Raw genomic sequence first — 21,693 nt, 5'->3', positions numbered from 1 at the left:
ATGACACCTAGGCATAGAATAGGCATAGAAAATTCTTGTCCGCTCGCCCCTCCCAAAATTAAACAAGCCTCTCTCCCGGTTTGCACGACCGGGTTCGTCCGTCTGTCATCTGTGTGGCCCGGAGCCCATCCCGTCTCCTATCTTTGCTCCCGTGCTCACGCCGCCCCGCCCTTTAAACCATCGCCCGTTGCTGTCTGCCCATCTCTCCTCCCTCCCTTCTCTGGAGACGCCACGCCCACGTTCCTCTCGTCTCGCCCTGAATCGATCTCCTCCGTCGATCGATCGGAAGAGTTGGGAGTTGGGAAGCTATAGCTACGGTGATTCCTCGAGCTGGACCAGACCGAGGCCTGAAGGTTTTCCATCGACCGATCGGTGAATCACCCGGTGCTAGTATACGTACCCCGGCCGCCATGTCGTTCACCGGCACGCAGGACAAGTGCAAGGCGTGCGACAAGACCGTCCATTTCATCGACCTCCTCACCGCCGACGGCGTCTCCTACCACAAGACATGCTTCAAGTGCAGCCACTGCAAGGGGACCCTCTCGGTATGTATATATGGCATCGATCGGCCCTGCAACATGTTCAGTTTTTATTAGGTAATTAAATCAACTATCACATTTTTCGTTCAAAACATTTACGCATCTGCAGATGTGTAACTACTCTTCGATGGATGGTGTCCTGTACTGCAAGACGCACTTTGAGCAGCTCTTCAAAGAGACGGGGAGCTTCTCAAAGAAATTCTCGCAAGGTAATGCTAAGACACAGTGGCTGTCGAGATGTTTGGACATTATTGAGAAGTTATTGTGTTCTGAATTCTCTCTCTGTCCCGGTACTCAGGTGGTAAATCTTCAGAGAAGAGCGACCAGGTACAAACCCCACAGACCTGTTTATAGCCCAATTCACACATTATGCATTTATTAGTTATATATCACCAAATTTGATAATCCGCAAACTATTCACTCTGCAAAAACTTTTTCCAGGGAAGAGCTCCTAGCAAGCTATCTTCAGCATTCTCTGGAACTCAAGATAAATGTGCAGCCTGCCAAAAAACTGTGTACCCATTGGAGAAGGTACAGAATGCTGCCTAGTTACGACCGCAAAGTAGCGTCACACAAATTTCAATCTGTCAAAACCGTTAAAGAAAATTTAAAAAGATGATAGCATTGAAATTGAACGAGTATAAGAGCAAGTTTAATAGTATAGCTAACTATTGGCTACAAATCATCTATAGTCAATTTAATAGCTAATTCATACAATAGTTACCCATAAACATGTACTACATAATTAATGTCTGGTTCTACCTGTCATACACACATGTATTCTTACGTATGTGCTACAACTGGCAACAAATTTGTAGCCCGCTACTCTTATCTCTCATTTTTTATCTCTTTAAAATATGTTTATAGCTGGCTTATAGTCTGCTATTGTACCTGCTCTAAACCAATCTGATTTGATGGAATCTATTTTTTTGTTCAGCTAACTCTGGAGGGTGAGTCTTACCACAAGAGTTGCTTCAAGTGCTCGCATGGGGGCTGCATCCTGACGACGTCTTCCTACGCGGCGCTCAACGGGATCCTCTACTGCAAGATCCATTTCTCGCAGCTGTTCAAGGAGAAGGGCAGCTACAACCACTTGATCCAGACCGCACAATCGAAGCAGAAAGAGTCCGAGGAGGCTGCACCGGTGGCGGCCACAGAGGCCAGCGAGAAAGAACAGGAAGTGCCCCCACAAGACGCGACATAGAGCAAAGATTAGGGGGAAAACAGAACCGGATATATATATATATATATATATATATATATATATATATATATATATATATATATATATATATATATATATATATATATATATATATATATATATATATATATAGACATAAGAAAAATCCTCAATTATCAGCTAGTAATTTGATGTATTATCCTCCCTTGCTTCCTCTTTCTTTCTTTTTGTTCCACCTCTTAAAGACCGAAAACTTGCTTATCATTTCTTTGACAAACTGCAACTGTTGTACTTATTTCTGTATGAGGCTATGGAGCCATGACATTGGCACATTGGCAAGAATCTGTTCATTGCAATCTTCTTTTGTTTGCCCCAACACATTGTTCAATTATCTATTATATTATTAAAGGAATAGAAAAAAAAGTCTCCATGTTCGCTTTCATGGTCTAGAAATTCTCACATTAATCGAAGAAAAAGAAAAGACAGAGTCCATATAGAAATACAATTTAGAAATAGCTGAAATTCAGAATTAAAAAATAAGGGATATTAGAAGAGGAGACTAGAGTCCATATAGAAATACAATTTAGAAATAGTTGACATTCGGAATTAAAAAAAAAAAGGAATATTAGAAGTAGATTATAGAGTCCATATCCATATAAAAATACAATTAGGAAATAATAGAAATTCGGAATTAAAAATAAGGAATATTAGAAGTAGAGTACAGAGTCCATATAGAAATATAATTAAGAAAAAAAAATAGAAATTCGAAATTAAAAAATAAGTAATATTAGAAGTAGAGTATAGAGTCCATATAGGAATTTAAAACTAACTATAGTTCGGAATAAATATAAAAAGAAGTCTCCACGTTCGCTCTCATGGTCTAAAAATTCTCACATTAATCGAAGAAAAAGAAAAGGCAGAGTCCATATAGAAATACAATTTAGAAATAACTGAAATTCGGAATTAAAAAATAAGAAATATTAGAAGAGGAGACTAGAGTCCATATAGAAATACAATTTAGAAATAGTTGACATTCGGAATTAAAAAAAGGAATATTAGAAGTAGATTATAGAGTCCATATCCATATAGAAATACAATTAGGAAATAATAGAAATTCAGAATTAAAAATAAGGAATATTAGAAGTAGAATATAGAGTCAATATAGAAATACAATTAAGAAAAAAATAGAAATTCGAAATTAAAAAATAATGAATATTAGAAGTAGAGTATAGAGTTCATATAGGAATTTAAAACTAACTATAGTTCGGAATAAACATAATAAAATTAAAAGTAGAGTTTAGAATTCATATAAAAATTCAATTTACAAATAACTAAAATTCGAGATTAAGAAAAACATGGGAAGAAGAGTTTAAAGTCAATATAGAAATACAATTTAGAAGTAACTAAAATTCGAAATTAAAAATTAAAGAATATTGAAAGATGAGTTTAGAGTCCGCATAGAAATACAATTTGAAATAATAAAAAATCAGAAATAAAAATAAATAATATTGGAAGAAGAGCCTAGAGTCTATATAGAAATACAATTTACAGAAAATTCGGAATTAAAAAAAAGAAATATTAAAAGATGAGTCTAGAGTCTATATAGGAATATATATAATTTACAAATAACTAAAATTTGATATTAAAAATAATTAATAACTAATACGTATATAAAATGCAACATGAATATTATACATTAGTAGTTTCATAAAGTTATTGCAAAATTTAAAATTATGTTGTCATTTTAATATATTTGAATAATATATTGAGAAAACATATATGTATTATATGAGAGAAAATATAATGATACTAGCCGCGCAATCTGCGGGGGCCACCATGCTAGTTGTCTTAATTAGAGGTATTTTGCAATGATTTATAGTAACTATTTATAGTACTAGTTGATACCATGCGCTTCATTGCGGTATATATGGATTAACGCGTATTATAATAGAAATGATAGATGTATATATTTAAATAATGTGAAATGATGTGGAGATAATGATTGGACATTGCTTGCATATTAAATTCTAAAAATATAATAAAATTGTAAATAATATATCATATTTGCATGATATTTAAAATACTCTAAATAATAATTATTGCTAAGAGGTAATGATGTCACATATTTGCATATTGAGTTTTAGAAGTTAATGGACGTTAGCTTAGCTTTATAGTTTGATAGAATTTACAATCTTCTTTATAGTACTACTTAACTATTGACAGTAGAAAAACCATTTTTCTACTTGAAGTAGAACTTATAAATTAACCCTTGGGACGGTGGGACCACTTATAATCGATAATAATACCGTTATTACGGAGAGTTGAAGACCACCGTAAAGGTGCTCATTGTCTTATTGATATGAGTAGGGGTGGGCATATTTAGACCGAACCGAAAAGACGGAGACCGAGAAATTCGGTTAGTAGTTCGGTTTCAGCCATCAAAAGACCGAATTTATTTCGGGTATTTCGGTCATTGGGCTCGGTTAACCGAATTAACCGAGATAACCGAATTGTGGCCCAATAAACTTAGGAGGCCCAATAAGCCTAGTAACATAAACCCTAATTCCACCCTCTCTCTCACTGCCTGCCCCCACGCGTCACGCCCCACCCTCCCTCCTCATGAGTCAGCACCGCATTCCTCCCCATTCATCGCACGTTCGCGCTCACCTCCGCTCGGCCTCCGCGGCTCCGTCTCCACCGCGCCACTTCCGCCCTCGGCCTCCAGCCTCCACCGCGCAGGCGCCGGTGTCGCCTCCGCCCTCCGCCTCCAGCCTCCACCCACTGCGTCGGCGCCGCCTCCGCCCTCCGACCCATCTCGCCGCGGCCGCCGCCTCTGCCTCGGTGCCGCCTCCAGCCAGGACGCCTCCGCCTCGGCGCCGCCCTTTCACCTGCGCTGGAGACCTAGATGGCTGAGGAGGTCGGTCGGGGATGAAAGCGATGGTGGGAGATCGACGGGATCTGGAGCTTGAGGTGGAATTGTGGAGATCGATTTGCTTTGATTTGCTTCTTGTTTTTTCTGAATCATGCTCTAGTGGCATCATATTGTAGTTCTTCATCCGAGTTGCTTCGATTCATTGATCTTGTATGGAGTTTTTTTTTATTAATTCTTTTTGCTGTTTAAACTGCTGCTATGGCTAGTTCGGTCTATGACCGAGACCGAACCGAACTAACCGAAGATCGAAATGCTCGGTCTTGAGTTTTTTTAAGACCGATCGGTCTTGTGGTTGGGAAGACCGAATTTTTCAGAAGACCGAGGAACCGAACCGAATTTCTCGATTAGACCGAATGCCCACCCCTAGATATGAGAAACAAGCTGCGTCTGATTTTCCGGAGGAATCACGCTCAGACGAAGGACGCTGGTTCGGTTTGGATGAAGAACACGCCCGTGGCGCCTCCCGGCGGCGACAGGGCCAGTGCGACAGGGCCAGCCGCGCCTTCCTCCACCGTCAGCTCCCCGGTGCCGAGGGTCATGTCCGTCTTGACGTACCCAGGATGCACGCAGTTGACGCGCAACGGCGAGGAGGAGGAGGAGGCGTGCTTCCTCGCGAGGACCCTCGTGTAAGCGTGCTGCAGCGCCTTGGACGTCTTGTAGGCCGCGAACGCGTCGGCTCTGGCTGGCCATCCCCGGGACTCCAGCTCTCCGTCCTTGAAGTCCCTGACGAACAGCTCTGCCAGCTCGTCTATCCTCTCCTCGCTTAGCTTGCTGAAATCGTTGAGCTCCTCTTTGAGTTTCTCCCCACTGAAAAACTGGAGCAGATCGAAACTAGATTAGTTTTAAGAGAACAGCAAGCTGCTTTGATGTGTTCAGTCCACCATTGTTTAGAATAAGATTTTCTTATCTTTTTTAAATTTTAACTGTCAATAATTTCTCAAATGCTTAGTTTTTTTTAAAAAAATAGTACATGTAGATTTGTCTCAAAAACTACATCATAATATCATAAATTTATTGGATTTTATAAGCTAATTCTAGTTAAATTCGATGTTGAAATTTTAACTCACTGAATCATTTTCTACACATCGAATATTTATAACTAAAATGTGTGCATATGTACATACCGATAGTTGTCCAAAAACAGAGGAAACAGTTACAATTCTTCCATCAGGTGATGATTGGAGGAGAGGAAGGAGTGCTTGTATGGTTTTTTTGTTGCCGTGATAGTTTATTTTCAAGCATTCTTCTGCATTCTCGGCAGTCTCCACGGTGTGTTGCATCAACCATTCCAGCGTCTCGTTTGCACTCTTGCCCTCAATCTGTTGCACGAAACATACTTAACTTCGCAGCACACAGTACTCTTGATCCACAATATAGGTCGTCTCGTGATATACTCACCGCTTTATTAAGATCTAAGTTGCCAAAATCAAATGTAACCCCCAAAATTCCTGCATTGTTGACCTATGAATCATCAATAGTTAAGGGTATGATAGGTAGAATTAACGAGGCAATATCTTGTAAATGGATGATTTAATCAAGAGAAATTTTATTGAACATAGGTACTTGAAAGTGCCACATTTACTAGTGTAAAATCAAAGTGTCAAATGTGTTACCTTTTGATACCTCTCTAGAACCGTAAAATCGATAAATATAAATTATTTTTTCATTATGGTCAAAGCTTGAAAACTTTACCGTATGAGAAATTTTACCGTCCTTAAGGAGGTACCAAAAATTTGAGCAATTTTACGATCTTTGAGAAGGTACTATGAAGTACCAAATTGTACTATTTGGTACCTCATAGTACCTAGATACTAAGTGATACCAAATTTACAATATAAAAATTGGTATCTCATAGTATCTCCTTAAGGACTATATAACAAAACATATTTAAAAGCACATACCAATATGTCAAGCTTGCCAAACTTGTGCTTTATAAAATCAGCCAAGCCAGCGGCGCTGGAAGGCTCAGACACATCAAACTGATGGAACAGGACCTCCGATAGCCCGAGCTGACGAAGCGCGGCCGCTGCTCCGGCGCCCCTCTCCTCGCTCCTCGCTGTCAAGACGACGGTGACTCCATTGGCAGCCAGCTGCTTGCATATCTCGAGCCCAAGTCCTTTGTTCCCTCCTGTCACCACTGCAACCCTGCAACAGGAGAAACCGATCAAACAGCTAGCTGGTCGTCAGCACAACCAACTGAAATCTTGCATGAAAGGGCGGTGCATAGCCAAGTTGTGTGTACCTTTTCTCGGCCGGGAAGGAGTTGTTGCTTCCTGGTCCCATCGTGTAGGAGAGCTCTTACACGCAGTGCAGGTTCTAGTGCAAGAAAAAACGGCGGAATTGCGCATGTGCAAGAAACAGAGGTGAAGAGGTTGCTATACGGCTGTACCTGTATGATGGGTCGGGGGATGGATGGTAGCCACATGCTCTGGTTTACTGTTGAGTTTAGATGGTGACATAAAGTGATAGCACAGAGAGTCGTAGTAATCCTCGATCGTGGCAAGATTGATCGCCACGAATGAATGTGTACAACCAATTTTGAAAATAACCCCATCCATATTTTTCTTGTGCAACTCATGAAGTCTCATGTAAAATCACCATCCCTTCCATTATATTTTCACTATGAGTGACGTAGTTCCATTAGAATTGCTAGAAAAAAAACTATATGGTTTAACGCTAGTTAATAATAAAGAAATAATAAAGAGGAGCATGAGATTTGTCCGATCACCTTATTTCTTATTTTGATTTACTTTTATCTTAACTTTTTTTTATTACTATTAAACTTATAGCTGTGTGTTTTAGGATAAAAGCCGAAGATGTAATCTATTTCCATTATCTTAAAAAATAGAAACAAGGCGTGGTTTTGTTAGTGCCGGGCTTGTTTTGCAGATGGCATAAAAGGAGATGACTACACATCGGACGTCCGGAGTTTTACAAATCTCTGGACGGTGTTCCACTATATATTAAAGAGATGTTGCAATGTTTCACTAGATGTTAAAAGAGATGTTGCAATGTTTCACTGTTCCAAATAAAATGTTTCACCATAAGTTGTTGCAAATGTTTCCCCGTTCCAGAAAAAATGTTCCAACGTGAGTTGTTTCTTTGATGTTCCATCCTTTATGAAAGAATGTTTCATTATTTTACTGAAAATGTTTCAGTCGGATGAAACACTAAAAAACACAGACTTCAAGAGCAAAAACATATGCAACATCTAAAGAAATCACCTGCAACATCAAGTACCAAATGCAACATCCAGAAATATGAATTGCAACATCAAGGAATACCAAAATGCAACATCAAGAAACACTTGTGTGCAACATAAAGAAACTAGCATGGAACAAATCCTTGCTAGCTCGATGCTCCCACCATCCTCACCTTAATTCGTCGGCGAGCTCACAGCCATCTCCATCAACGGCGCCTCAAGCTTCAACCCGCTCCCTCCAAGTGCCGCCGCCGCCGAGCTCTGGGCCCTAACCGGCGCTAGCGGTATCTCCTTGTGACGTTGACGCCACCGCCGCCGCCGAGCTCGGGTCCTCTTTGATAACGGTTGTTCCTTGTTGTGGCGCCGCTGCCACCGGCGAGCTCAAGGCCTAACCGGCGTCGACCGCATTTTCTCGCGGTGTTGCCGCTGCCGGCGGCGAGCTCGAAGTCTTCTCCGACAGTGGTTGCTCCGATGGCGACGTCATCTACTCCCCCAGCGGCCAGCGGCCAGCGACAACGACTTCGTCTTGCTTGAGTTCAACTGTGCTTCCTCGCACGCGTGGTGGAGACTGGAGAGTTCGTTACTGTGTTGAAGAGAGAGAGAGAGATAGAGAGAGAGAGAGAGAGGAGGGAATGAGTGGCTAAGAACACAGGTAAAGTGGATAAAGAGATGAATGGAGGTCCGCGCCCGACGCGAGTCACAGGATCGGACGTCCGAGACAAAGTGTGGGCATAAAAGGTTGGGATTTGTCCGATCATCTTATTTCTCAAATTGATTTATTTTTATCTTTATTTTATTTTATTACTATTAAACTTATGGCTATTAATATTAAACTTATAGCTGTGTGTCTTATGATAGAAGCCGAAGATGTAATTCATTTTCATTATCTTAAAAAATAGAAACAGAGCGTGGTTTTGTTAGTGCCGGGCTTGTTCCGCAGATGACATTGTTAGGAAACGATAGACAAATAAACGATACAAAACAATAGATCAATCGCAGAAGACACGAGATTTAACGTAGAAAACCCTCCCAAAACAAGAGAGAAAAAACCACGGACGCCAGCCAGCAAAATATATTCACTATATCTAGGGTGAGGTTACAACGTCACACGGCGGCTTACAAGAGGTATATATATGATGTAACCCTAAAAGGGATGACGATTCGTAAGCTAGTCTTTATTAAGTGCAACGGAATTTGGATCACAACTCAACAGACATAAAAGGTTTTTACTGGTTCAGCGTACAGTACGTAATCCGTGCATTACTGCATCCGGAGACTTTATAAGACTTCTGAACTTCAAGCAGAGAATTAGGCCACGCACTAGCGGAGTAGCGTTAAGCATATATAATTAGAATGAAGCAAAAGCAATCACTAAATTTAACAACTACTCCATAGTGATGAATCCGAGAATCTGATACAAGGACCAATGAACCATATAGTAGTAGTAGGAGGAGTAATTCGTTCTAAGTATCCAAAATTACTGAGACAGTCGCGCAGTTCAGGCCCAAATCTTCAAACGAGTGGTCACCTTGGGGCAACTCGTGGAAAGCTCCGCCGACGCCGAGCAACCTCTTGATCTTGAACGCCTGCGGCTTGTCATGGAGCACCGATCTGCAGTAATTGAAGAGCACTGCCACCCTCCGCTTGCAGCCGAACTCTTTGGTGACCACAGAGCCATCGGGGAATCGTACCCTCATCCTGTACATCTTCTCACCTTCCATCGGCTGGTCATCATCATCTTGTTCATCTGCTGGTTGCTGTGCGCCGGCGCCGGCAGTCGCAGGTTGTTGAACACCGTGTTCGACCACAGGTGCAGGTGCAGGCGCAGCAGTGTCTGGTTCTTGAACATTGTGGATATCCATAGGCGCAGCAGTGTCAACCATTGCCGGTTCTTGATGATGCTGCTCGCTGGCTGCAGGTGCTGACCTTACCGGCATGGGCTTTCTTTGGAATATATAGGGTTTGGAACGCATGCTCGGCTTCGATTTGCTGTATTCTTCGATGTCCACCAGGAAGGTTTCGGGCTGGATGACGCCGCTCCACTTGGCCAGCATCTGCCCGGTGATGGGGTCGATGACGAGCACGGCGGGAAGCTGGTCATGGAGCTTGTAGAAGCAGCAAACTTTGCTGGCCTCGTCGTCATCGTCGCCGTAACTGTTCTCGAGCAGCGAGAAGACGAAGCTCTCTCTCACGACCCGGGCGATCACCTGGTCGGCCCACAGGTCCCGGTTGTGCATCTGCGACGCAAACTCGCCGGCGGACTGCAGGTTGAGCAGCAGCCACCGGTCCTGACGCGCCGCGTGCACCTTGGTGCTGTGGAAGTCCGCGTCGTGCATGAGCTCGCGCGGGCGGCGGTACATCTCGGCGAGCGTCGTCGCCTGTTGCTGCGTCGACTTGGGTGGTGGAGATGGCGTTTTCTCTATGCACTCGTCGTAGCGGTCGTCGTCGTCGTCCGTGTCCATGCCGTAGTCGCTGTCGCTGTAGCCGTCGTCGTCGTCGTCGCGGCCGTTGTCTTCCTCCTCGTCTTTCTCGTTTTGTTCTTTCTTGACGGCGATTGCAACCACGGGGGGCTGAGATGGAGCGTGTACGGGCACCGGCGCAGCGGGCACCGAGGCCGCCGTCTCAGATGGCATCTGTATTTGCACCGGCGCCACCGCGGGATTCGCAGATGGCATCTGTATATACACCGGCGCCACCGAGGGTGTCACCGCCGGCGGCTCGTCCTCCCAAACGGACGGGGCGGGACGGGAATCACGGTCACGGCGCCTGGCGCCGCCGTACATGTCGCCGTACAGCGTGTCGGAGCGGGCGGGGATGGGAGCGCGCACCCCGTCATCCAGCGCAGCGGGCGGCGCGACGTCGGCGACCGGAGCGGGAGCGGGAGCGGCGGCCAACACGCCGCCGAAGATGAAGTAGCGGTTGAGGGCGGCGTCGAGGTCCCACCTGCAGGAGGCGAGGTGCTGCACGGCGGCCTCCTGGGATCCGCAGGAGGTGATCTCCATGAAGGTGGCGACGGCAGCGGCGTTGTCCATGTTCGCTAGGCGCGGAGATTGGAACTGCACGGCCGCACGAGTGTTGGTTTCGTGTGCCGACGCGGCTCCCCGGTGTTGAGGTTTTTAGGGCTAGCTTGGATGGTTCATGATCTAATTCGGTTTAAGAGTATATTTACGATTCCAATTCAAGACTCGGGTTTCGCGGAGGCCCATGGGCCTCGGGACACCGAACTCGATTGTACGTAATTTCGGCCTAAAGAGGACACATGGCTACGGTACGGCCCACGAAACGGCGAATCCGCCGAAGAGGCTGTTGAAAGTATTGTCCCCCTGCGGCCGTTGGCCACGAGACCTGCGCCGCGACGGCGCCACCGCCACGGCGGCCAGTGGCCGGCGCGGTCGCCCGGAAGCACCGCTGCGAGAGTGTGCGGCCAACGGCTTTCCGGCTCCAGTGAGGTCAGCTCCCCTTTGATCCTTGGCGAGTCCGCCATCTCTGGATTTGGGAACAATGGGGATAGGATTCAGCACTCTGGTCAGTTCTAGGTTAAAGGTTGTGATTTGGGGTAAGCCTGGTTAGCGAGCTTTATGAATCTAGTGAAACTAGTATTACGCATTGGGCTTTCTGGTCAATTGCTTAGTTCAGAGACCCCAGCCGTAAGAGTATTAATTATTTGTGTGTTGACGTTCCCTATATGTGAATATGCATGTGATTGCCAGGTTACCAAATTACCATTAAGATTAGGTGTTCATTTAGAGAAGCACAGATACAGAAGCACAAGAGGTCTAAAACTTTATTAAGTAAGGTACAACTCACAAGCATCATATTGATTGGCTAACTAGCCTGTCTTAGCTTATCTTTGGGATATCAGGATCAGGAACCTACAATGAAGGTTCTATTCCAATTTCCAAACTTCCAAACATCTCTCTCAATGTTGAGCTGATATTGTTTGGATTATCAGGATCTTCAGGAACCTACAATGAAGGTCCCGTTCTGATTTCCAAACTTCCAAACATCTCTCTCAATGTTGAGTTGATATTGTTTGGGTTTCAATAAGTTGTCCTCCACATGGACCACATCTAATTATTTGGAATAGCACAAGGCAGATCTAAATACCAGTACTAATTAAAAACTCTAACTTTGTGCTCCAGTTTATTTGGAAAATCTCAAAGCAGAACCCTCGTACTTCCTAGAGTTCAGATCTTGTCAAAATTCAGAAATTTCACATTGCTCAAAGTAAAGGCACGAGTCACTGCACGCTTCCTGCAAAGCCAATCTGACTGGCGCATTTGCTCCTTCCTCTACTGAAATTAATCCAATGCCATAGTTCATGTCAGTCTTCACGAAACCTGGATTGACGCAGCATACTTCCAGCGATGGGTGCCTTTTAGCAAGGAGCCTACTGTAGGCATTGACCAACGTTTTGGACACTGCATATGCTGATACCACTGGTTGCCAGCCATGTGCTTCTAGATTTCCATCCTTGAAATCTTTCAAGAAAATGCTGGCCACATCCTTGAGCTTCTCATCCGACAGGTTATCAATGTCACTTAGCACCTTTATGACCCCCTCATTCGAGATGAACTGTGGAAAAGAATCAAACAATTCAACTCATTGCATGATAAAGTTTCATTGCAGAACATGATTTTGCATATTGCAATTCATCTGTTCAAAGGTTGTTTCTACCAAAAATGGCTAAATCACTTTAGCTTATTATTCTCCTGATTAGGTGCCTTGTGATAATATTTTTGGCAGAACTAGGTTATCCCTGTTTTGTTGTTTTCAAACTACATATGCAGATATTCTCACGGTTATGTTATCAGAAGAAAAGTAATTCGATATAATTCTTTCATGGATAAGGTTACCTGGAGTTGTGAAATTTTTGAGGTAAGATTTATCACTTTTCCTGAATTGGATAGAAGGAGGAGTGGCATCAGGCAATCTGTAACATCCTTTGTGCCATAGAAATTTATTTCCAGACATTCCTTGGCCATCTCATAATTTTGTTGCAAGCTTCCCATATAACTATTCAGAAAACCCATTAGATCTTCCTATACAGAGATAGCAGTACAAAATTTATCTCAGTTATAATCAGTGGCTATATCATATTATGTACACTAGTTAAATACCCGTGCTTTGCTACGGATAAAAATAAATTATACATGTGCTAACATTGTTTGGAACAAGTTAATTTAAGGTTTTTGGAACAATATCATCCCTGATTCCTTGTGGATGTCTTTGCATTGTAAACTTAAATTCTAGAGATGAAATAAGATATTAACAATATGTAGAAGTACTGTTTTATAAAATTAAAGTACATGAAAGAATAGTTGGTAAAAAATACAACAGAGTTGGTGGGTGGCAGATTCACTGCCACCACCATTTTCTTCTTTTAAAGGAGTATAGATTTTCAAAATCTAAGAAACTTTCCAAAGGGTTGCTTTGGTGCTCTCTTGTTCAAAAGTGAAAAGAAAATAGCTACTTGAAAACTTGCCTTGGGATCCTGCTCTAAGAGTTCACGTAATCTTTCAGGATCGATGGTTGTTCCTCCAATGGCTGCATTGTTCACCTGAGAATTCCAAAAATCTTGAGCAAAACTGAACTTATCTGTAACTAATAACTACGTACGTTCCGTTTGAAACCGCTGAACTGCATATATCAGTCTACTCACCAAAATGTTGAACTTTCCAAATTTGGTCCTTATAAACTCCACTAACAGCATAATGCTCGATCGATCAGTCACATCCAATTGATGAAAGATCACACCAGAAAGACCAGACTGCTCTAGTGCCTTGACAGCTTGAGAGCCCTTCTTTTCATCCCTTGCAGTCAGCACGACAAGAATGCCATTACTCGCGAGTTGCCTGCATATCTCTAACCCCACTCCTCTGTTGCCTCCGGTGACCACTGCAACCCTGAGGTAACATATGCACGGCAGTCAAGTATGCATATGCTTCAAGCATTACTGATTAAGCGATTAGGAATTTATTGTGAGTATGCTGTATGCAACAAAAACTCGTTTTATTTCAATTTGAATAGGTACATAAAACTAGATGTTACCTGGTTTCCATCGCTACTGGTGAAACGTGCAGTGAACCGTGAACCCTGATAAATGTCTGACGAACTATAAGAAGTGCCATGCTGCACTAGGTTTCAGTAACTGATTGGATTACTAAATTATAATTGTGTCACTTAGGCATCATCGAATTCATCGAATCCTACTTTGTTTTGTATCTCATATACGAAACTGCTTACCGGAGCATCTCTTTGGGAAGTACCAAGGTTTTTGTTGGCTGTGTTGCTTCTAGAACTTCTTATCTTGGAATAGCCATCTAATGGATATTGTACCAATTCAAATCGTTCTGTTTTATTTTAATTAATTTTACTAGCTTACCGCGACGATTAAAAAGTCATTAGTTTGTTTTTTTTCAAAAATGTGTGTGTGTGTGTGTGTGTGTGTGTGTGTTTGTGAATGGCAATTAAAGAACAGGACAAGAAAGCTGTTGCCAACAAATGTGTCAATCAAATATTTGACCGATGATAATATATTGGTTTGAAATTTGTTATTTTCATATCTCACAAATGAAGACGAGTTTGGATAAAATTTTCTACATGGTTGTGTAACATCTTCTCATCTACATGTGGCTTTTTTTTTAATTTTTCACCTAAATTAGAGTATAGACCAAAGCTCTAGATAAAATCACTGGATTAATTGATTGCGTCGTACTATCATTGCATGTGATAAGCTGTACAGTGCCTAGCAGAAAAATCTATGTTGACCTCGCAAGCCAAAATATCCATACTATTCAGTATATTTCCTAAGTCCACTGGAATCAAATGTGAGTATTCAATATCCTACACGCGTTTCTTGCTCTGGCCAAAATTGGCACGCAAGTTTGACAAAAAGTCAATCATTAGTACTCCCGCAAAAAAAGAGTATGTAATTATATCTGAGATTGATGAGGTTTAACATAAAGTATACTATTAAGGATAATATCAAGTAGGGATTGTTCTACCCGCAAAAAAAGAAAAGAAAAGTAGACTGTTCAACTGAACTTGATCTTCCGGGATTTATCATACATCGATAACTGTGATTTTTTTATGGCTCCATGAAACCGTGATCATTCCTACAGTACATTGTTCAGTTCATCAGTGTATATTTATGTAATTATTAGTTGTAGATGACAGGTATAGTACGTCATTTTTGGCTGGTTCTTGACAAAATGGTTGTACCAAAATGATGTAATGTAATTAATTTGAGAAATTTTGTCATGACGCAGAATACCACTACTCAACAGTACACATTGAGAATATAGTACAATACTCCGAAGTTTTATATTGAAGACTACGCGTGTTGAAATAAAACAGTATGTCTTCTATCCTTTTTTTCTTTTTTGGAAAATTGCAACCAAATCATCCTAATGCGTCATATTTTCAACTAAATCGTACTCGTCGATCTTGACATCTTCAGATAATACTGACAACCTAAAAGCTGTTTAATTCTTATTAGAATGTAGAGATTTAACAACAGAAGCAAGTTTGGCGCAAACGCCATGCGGCGTCCCGAGCTAATCATGCGGTCCCTTCCTCTAATTCTCTTCCTAAGCCTTGGGAGTTTCCACCTCGCCGCAGCCGCCGTTGATGACCAGTTCACCTTCGACGGCTTCGCCGGCGTGAACCTCACACTCGACGGCACGGCCGTGGTCACGCCGGGCGGCCTCCTCATGCTGACGAACGGCACGACTCTGCTGAAAGGCCACGCCTTCTACCCTTCTCCCCTGCGTTTCTTTCACGAGGCGACGAGCGGCGGCGGATCCTCCACCGTGCGGTCCTTCTCGACGGCGTTCGTGTTCGGCATCGTCAGCGAGTACGCCGACCTGAGCAGCCCCGGCCTGGCGTTCGTCGTCGCCAAGAGCCGCGACTTCTCGTCGGCGCTGCAGAGCCAGTACATGGGCCTGGCCAACGCGCGCAACAACGGCAACGCCAGCAACCACTTCCTCGCCGTGGAGCTGGACACCATCGTCAACGCCGAGTTCGGCGACATGAGCGACAACCACGTCGGGATCGACGTGGACGGCCTCGCGTCCGCCGCCGCCGACGACGCGGGCTACCACGACGACCGCACCGGCGCGTTCGTGAACATGAGCCTGCTCAGCCGCGCGGCGGCGCGGGTGTGGGTGGACTTCGACGCGCGCACCTCGCTCGTCAACGTCACCATGGCTCCCCTCGAGCTGCCCAAGCCGACGACGCCGCTGCTCTCCGCCGCCGTGAACCTCTCGGCCGTGATCGAAGACGAAGCCTACGTCGGCTTCTCCTCGTCCACCGGCGTCGTCGCGAGCCGCCACTACGTGCTTGCCTGGAGCTTCAAGATGGACGGGCCAGCACCATCGCTAAACGTATCAAAGCTGCCGGCGTTGCCTGTCACGATCGCCAGGGCTCCGTCCAACGTTCTGAAGATACTATTGCCCATAGCCTCGGCCGCACTGGTGTCGGCATTGGCCATTGCTGTTCTTGTGATTCACCGGAGACGACGCAGGTATGCGGAGCTTAAAGAGGAGTGGGAGGTTGCGTTTGGGCCACACCGGTTCTCATACAAGGATCTGTTCCGTGCCACGAATGGTTTCTCCGATGAGCGATTGCTTGGCTTTGGAGGATTTGGAAGGGTGTACAAGGGAGTACTACTGGTATCCCGAGTGGAGATTGCAGTGAAGAAGGTATCTCACGAGTCGAGGCAGGGAATGAAGGAGTTCATTGCCGAGGTGGTTAGCATTGGTCAACTTCGACACCGGAACCTTGTGCAGTTGCTTGGATATTGTCGGCAGAAGGGTGAGCTACTGTTAGTCTATGATTATATGCCAAATGGTAGTCTTGATAAGTATCTGTATGCTGAGAACAGCAAAATCTTGAGTTGGGCTCAAAGGTTTAGAATCATCAAAGGCATCGCATCGAGCATATTGTATCTCCATGAGGATTGGGAACAAGTCGTTCTGCATCGAGACATCAAGGCAAGCAACGTATTGTTGGACGCCGAAATGAACTGTCGGCTAGGTGACTTTGGCCTTGCAAGGTTATATGATCGTGGCACCGACCCACACACCACACACGTGGTTGGCACAATAGGGTACCTAGCCCCCGAGCTAGGGCACACCGGCAGGCCATCGAAGGCGTCCGACATCTTCGCCTTCGGTGTGTTCATGCTAGAGGTTACCTGCGGACGGCGGCCTGTCTTGCAAGACACGAACGGCGGTCAACTCTTGTTGGTGGACATGGTGCTGGAGCATTGGCGGCAAGGGACGGTCACTGACGCTGTGGACCCACGGCTGCAAGGCGACTTTGCCGTGGAAGAAGCAAGCCTGGTGCTGAAACTATGCTTGCTTTGTTCACATCCTCTGCCCAGTGCTCGTCCGGGCATACGGCAAGTCGTGCAGTTGCTAGACGGTGCCATGCCACTCCCAGAGCTATCACAAGCTCACCTAAGCTGTAACATGCTGGCCTTGATGCAAAATCAGATGGGCAACTCATGCTCTGTTGCGTCGTCGGTAGCTGGTAATATCTCTGACATTCCTCGAGCGAGATGACCACAAGGTTTTAGTCTCTTCGCTATAGGATTTGACCATAGTGATAGATTACTCGGTGAAAAGGAAATATCGTAGATTACTCTGATGCAATTTACCATGCAAAAGTTTAGGTAAGACTTGGGAGATGATTCTAATCTCTCGTGTGGACGTTCACTTGTTTATCACATGTCAACTAAATGATTGTGAATTTTCAAACATATATGTAGGCAGAGTCCATATTAGTAGTTATTTATTGTTTGCTTATCAAGGTAGTGTTTATTTAAAAGAGACTTATCTCCAGTTCAAAGATAGTGTTCGTCCAACTATGTACTGTATTATTAAATGCATCTCTCGGATTCGATTATAAATACGATTGATCATTACTTCTGAACACCATGGTGAGAGAGTTATAGGTACATGACTTTATTCATTAGGTTTTTAAATAATGGTACCGAGGATATTAAAGACGCGGAAAATGTTTCTAGTGGGGTTCGCTGCTGCATGTGCGTGCACATTTTTTTTGGACCGAATGTGCACAACATGCATGCCGCACCTCCTGTTCTATTTGCGCAAAGCTCACCAGGCCAGCCCCTTCTGCATGCATGAAATCTTCGTTAACTTACTTATTCGGTCTATAATTAGTTTACATCATTGTATTCATTGTAATTAAATATTTAAGATATTATATAATTATATTTTTCTAGAAAAATATTCAACATATATGTTATTGTGTTTCACATATCTTTCAAATATTTATATGACTAAAATTTTATTTTAACAATGTATAACTTGATGTTGGTGAGCCACAACATTTTAAACATCCAATTTTTTGCACTAGATTAGACACCCGGCATCTAGTCACGTCCTAAACATACACGTGTGTTTTCAGTAGGATTTTAGTGGGGTTAAAATTTACCGTTCGCTTCTATCATTTTGAATGAATATTAATAAGTGGGCGTACATGTAATCAGAAAAATAGAATGTGAATATACGGTGCTTCATAAGCAGCATTATCAAATAGTTTTCTTGACTAGTTACCGGTATGCAGCGTGAGCACGACATTGTGTTGAACTTCTTCCTTGCACATGCAAGTATGCAGCACATCACGTTTGACTTGTACTTTGTGCTCTATTAGTTACGGAGTACTATATAGTAATTTCTTCAATGAAAACTAAAGGTATCTTGCCGAATTAAAATGCTGATCAATTCTAATTTTGGTAGCGACATCTTCTATAAATATCGGATTATCTATATGAAAATGACATGAGTGGACTTGTCTTGAAATTTCTATGATATATATGGTAATTTCATGGTACATCTGGAACACAAGAACGTTTACAAAGAAATAGCTTAATGCAAATAGTTATAGAGCTGGAGTATGCATGACTGTGAGTGTGACGTCGCTTGAGAATACGAGACGTGTGGAGATTATGGGTACCCCATACCCACACGGCATGGTTATCCGACTAGTTATAGGGGATAACTTATATATATGGAATATGTAACAGATCATGACTTGGGTATTACGTTTCCTTATATATTACGGAACAGCCTAAAGTCCTGGTTTGATAATATTGTAAAGTAGATTTAGGAAACCGATACCGTATTGGTTAAGGTTTCTATCTTGTAATCCTGCCCCCCATCCTATATAAGGTGGGCAGGAGGCCCTCTAGGGGGCATGAGACAACTAGATCGTCAGATCTATAATACACCCGGCGGATTCAATTCCCCAAACAGGAGTAGGGTATTACCTCTCATTGAGAGGGCCTGAACCTGTCTAAATCCTTTGTCTCCACATCCATCCACTTTTAGGTCTCGTGCGCTACCCCGTTTTATTATTGCCGAATTCATGTTTCGACAGTTGGCGCGCCAGGTAGGGGTTGCGTCGAGTTTCCTATCAACGAGCGCGATGGAATCAATTTCATGAGTCGCCGACTTCGCTTTCGCTTTGGGAGTTTTCACTTCCTTTCCGTCGACCACTTCTTCAAGCTCCTCTTCTCTGACTTGATCCAAATCAGTCAGGGGGAAACTCAATCTGATTTTTATCATTATTTATCATATTGATTTTTAATCTCAGATTAATTTCTTGCTATTTTTTGTTGTTGTTCGCATATAACTACGCGGCACTATTGAGGCGATTGATGCTGGTCATGGACTCGAGGCGTCTCAGCTTTCCGGTCGATCGGCCGCGAGTCCACTCCGCCGGCTTGTCCTCGCCACCGCCATTGCTGATAGCAACAACGACTTCACCGCCGGCCTGCCTCCGTCGCCGCCGACTGGTGTCATCGCCTATACGGTTGGTCGGTCACACCACCGTTCATGGGCGTCCATGTCTTCACCGACCGGCTGGCCTTCGCCGCCGCCGACTGGTGTTTCCGCCTGCACGGCTGGCCTATTATGCCGCCGCTGTTGGGCGTCTACGACTTCACCACCGGCCTGCCTCCGTCGCCGCCGACTGGTGTCCCCGCCTATACGGTCGGTTGGTCACACCACCGTTGATGGGCATCGTCATCTACACCGCCGGCCTGCCTCCGTCGCCGCCGACTGGTGTCCCCGCCTATACGGTCGGTTGGTCACACCACCGTTGATGGGCATCGTCATCTACACCGCCGGCCTGCCTCCGTCGCCGCCGAGTGGTGCCTCCGCCTACACGGCTGGCCTATTATGCCGCCGCTGTTGGGCGTCTACGACTTCACCGCCGGCCTGCCTCCGTCGCCGCCGAGTGGTGCCTCCGCCTACACGGCTGGCCTATTATGCCGCCGCTGTTGGGCGTCTACGACTTCACCGCCGGCCTGCCTCCGTCGCCGCCGACTGGTGTCCTCGCCTACACGGCTGGCCTATTATGCCGCCGCTGTTGGGCGTCTACGACTTCACCGCCGATTGGTGCCTCCGCCTACACGGCTGGCCTATTATGCCGCCGCTGTTGGGCGTCTACGACTTCACCGCCGGCCTGCCTCCGTCGCCGCCGAGTGGTGCCTCCGCCTACACGGCTGGCCTATTATGCCGCCGCTGTTGGGCGTCTACGACTTCACCGCCGGCCTGCCTCCGTCGCCGCCGAGTGGTGCCTCCGCCTACACGGCTGGCCTATTATGCCGCCGCTGTTGGGCGTCTACGACTTCACCGCCGGCCTGCCTCCGTCGCCGCCGAGTAGTGCCTCCGCCTACACGGCTGGCCTATTATGCCGCCGCTGTTGGGCGTCTACGACTTCACCACCGGCCTGCCTCCGTCGCCGCCGATTGGTGCCTCCGCCTACACGGCTGGCCTATTATGCCGCCGCTGTTGGGCGTCTACGACTTCACCGCCGGCTTGCCTCCGTCGCCGCCGAGTGGTGCCTCCGCCTACACGGCTGGCCTATTATGCCGCCGTTGTTGGATGTCTACATCCTCACCGTTGGCTCACCTTCGCTGCCGTCGACTGGTGTTTCCGCTTACACGGCTGACCTATTATGCCGCCATTAGTGGGCATCTTCGCTTTCACCGTCGACCGCCTTCGTCGCCGCCGACTGGTGTCTTCATTGTTATTGATGGACGACTTTGTTCCCACATTGGCCACTTCTGCCATCACCAAGGGGAATATTACAAAGCTAAGTCATCATTTATTTTATTCTTTATATGATATTTTTCCTTTTCCTCTGCCTCACTACACCAATTGGTCTTCCATTGAGTAGTGAGTCGGGGGCTACAGATGTTATATCATATTTTTTATAATATTTATCTTGATTGCTTGCGACATAATCTGAGTACAAAAGTACCTATCGAGTTATGGAGTTCTATCTTCCTATGCTTTCCGTTTGGTTTGCCAATGGATGGTTGCCTTTGGGCCGATTCCTAGCACCCGGGGGCTCGTTGGATGGACCGAGTAACGCAAGGTGCTAAGTATTATTCGGAATAAATCAAAAGCATAGAGATGAGATAAATTTATTTTCTGCTCTTAATAATTGCAAAAGTACCCGACTAGTTGGGCAGAGCGTTTAAACGTAATGAGTCATCTGCTCGGGGAAATCAAAATTGACAAGAGGAGAAATACATGTTTATAAATATTTTAAAATACTTGATTTTTTCTCGAGTATTATATTTATATCAGATACTACTCATCCTATATGTTTGTTCTGCAGGATCCAGATCCAGATATGCATAAAAGGGATTCATGGCTTTAGGCTTATCTCTTACGCTCCAGGAATGGATCAGTCAGAACATCACCGACTGGCTTGCCTTCGCCGCTGCCGACTGGTGTTTCCGCCTGCACGGCTGGCCTTTATGCCGCCATTGTTGGGCGTCTACGTCTTCACC

The 21,693-nt window shown here is 44.8% G+C and overlaps 4 protein-coding genes and 1 long non-coding RNA gene across 7 annotated transcripts; 3 read left to right on the top strand and 2 right to left on the bottom strand.

The window, feature by feature from the left end:
• Positions 1 to 200: 200 nt before the first annotated feature.
• On the top strand, positions 201 to 2,078 carry LOC4330114 (LIM domain-containing protein PLIM2b-like). Its single transcript, XM_015767100.3, has 5 exons — positions 201 to 545; positions 649 to 748; positions 838 to 866; positions 981 to 1,070; positions 1,477 to 2,078. The coding sequence occupies exons 1-5, from the start codon at positions 411 to 413 to the stop codon at positions 1,741 to 1,743; spliced, it is 621 nt and encodes a 206-aa protein (XP_015622586.1). The 5' UTR covers positions 201 to 410; the 3' UTR covers positions 1,744 to 2,078.
• Positions 2,079 to 4,977: 2,899 nt separating this feature from the next.
• LOC4330113 ((+)-neomenthol dehydrogenase) lies at positions 4,978 to 8,548 on the bottom strand. 3 transcript variants are annotated; one of them, XM_066307812.1, is made up of 7 exons: positions 8,030 to 8,468; positions 7,044 to 7,274; positions 6,897 to 6,970; positions 6,556 to 6,799; positions 6,053 to 6,115; positions 5,779 to 5,973; positions 4,978 to 5,469 (listed from the first exon to the last, which is right to left on the bottom strand). In XM_066307812.1, exons 3-7 carry the CDS (start codon positions 6,935 to 6,937, stop codon positions 5,065 to 5,067), a joined length of 948 nt encoding a protein of 315 aa, XP_066163909.1. In that variant the 5' UTR covers positions 6,938 to 6,970; positions 7,044 to 7,274; positions 8,030 to 8,468; the 3' UTR covers positions 4,978 to 5,064. The 3 variants fall into 3 exon arrangements, with proteins under 3 accessions (XP_066163909.1, XP_066163907.1, XP_066163908.1); XM_066307810.1 differs by having other exon boundaries at positions 6,897 to 7,257; positions 8,030 to 8,548; XM_066307811.1 differs by lacking the exon at positions 8,030 to 8,468 and having other exon boundaries at positions 7,044 to 7,470.
• A 637-nt stretch (positions 8,549 to 9,185) lies between these two features.
• Positions 9,186 to 10,938, bottom strand: LOC4330112 (plant UBX domain-containing protein 7). Its single transcript, XM_015769613.3, has one exon. It carries the CDS (start codon positions 10,886 to 10,888, stop codon positions 9,320 to 9,322), a length of 1,569 nt encoding a protein of 522 aa, XP_015625099.1. The 5' UTR covers positions 10,889 to 10,938; the 3' UTR covers positions 9,186 to 9,319.
• Positions 10,939 to 11,133: 195 nt separating this feature from the next.
• On the top strand, positions 11,134 to 14,124 carry LOC136355421 (uncharacterized). Its single transcript, XR_010739670.1, has 2 exons — positions 11,134 to 11,305; positions 13,380 to 14,124. It is a non-coding gene; the product is annotated as an uncharacterized lncRNA (long non-coding RNA).
• Positions 14,125 to 15,334: 1,210 nt separating this feature from the next.
• On the top strand, positions 15,335 to 17,794 carry LOC4330111 (L-type lectin-domain containing receptor kinase SIT1-like). The gene has a single exon (XM_015768684.3). The coding sequence runs from the start codon at positions 15,401 to 15,403 to the stop codon at positions 17,423 to 17,425; it is 2,025 nt and encodes a 674-aa protein (XP_015624170.1). The 5' UTR covers positions 15,335 to 15,400; the 3' UTR covers positions 17,426 to 17,794.
• The last annotated feature ends 3,899 nt before the right edge of the window (positions 17,795 to 21,693 follow it).

Source organism: Oryza sativa, chromosome 2 (genome assembly GCF_034140825.1).
Source record: "Oryza sativa Japonica Group chromosome 2, ASM3414082v1".
NCBI classification, from domain to species: domain Eukaryota; kingdom Viridiplantae; phylum Streptophyta; class Magnoliopsida; order Poales; family Poaceae; genus Oryza; species Oryza sativa.
Note: the sequence above shows the minus strand (reverse complement) of the source record. Positions and strands in the feature narration are given on the sequence as shown.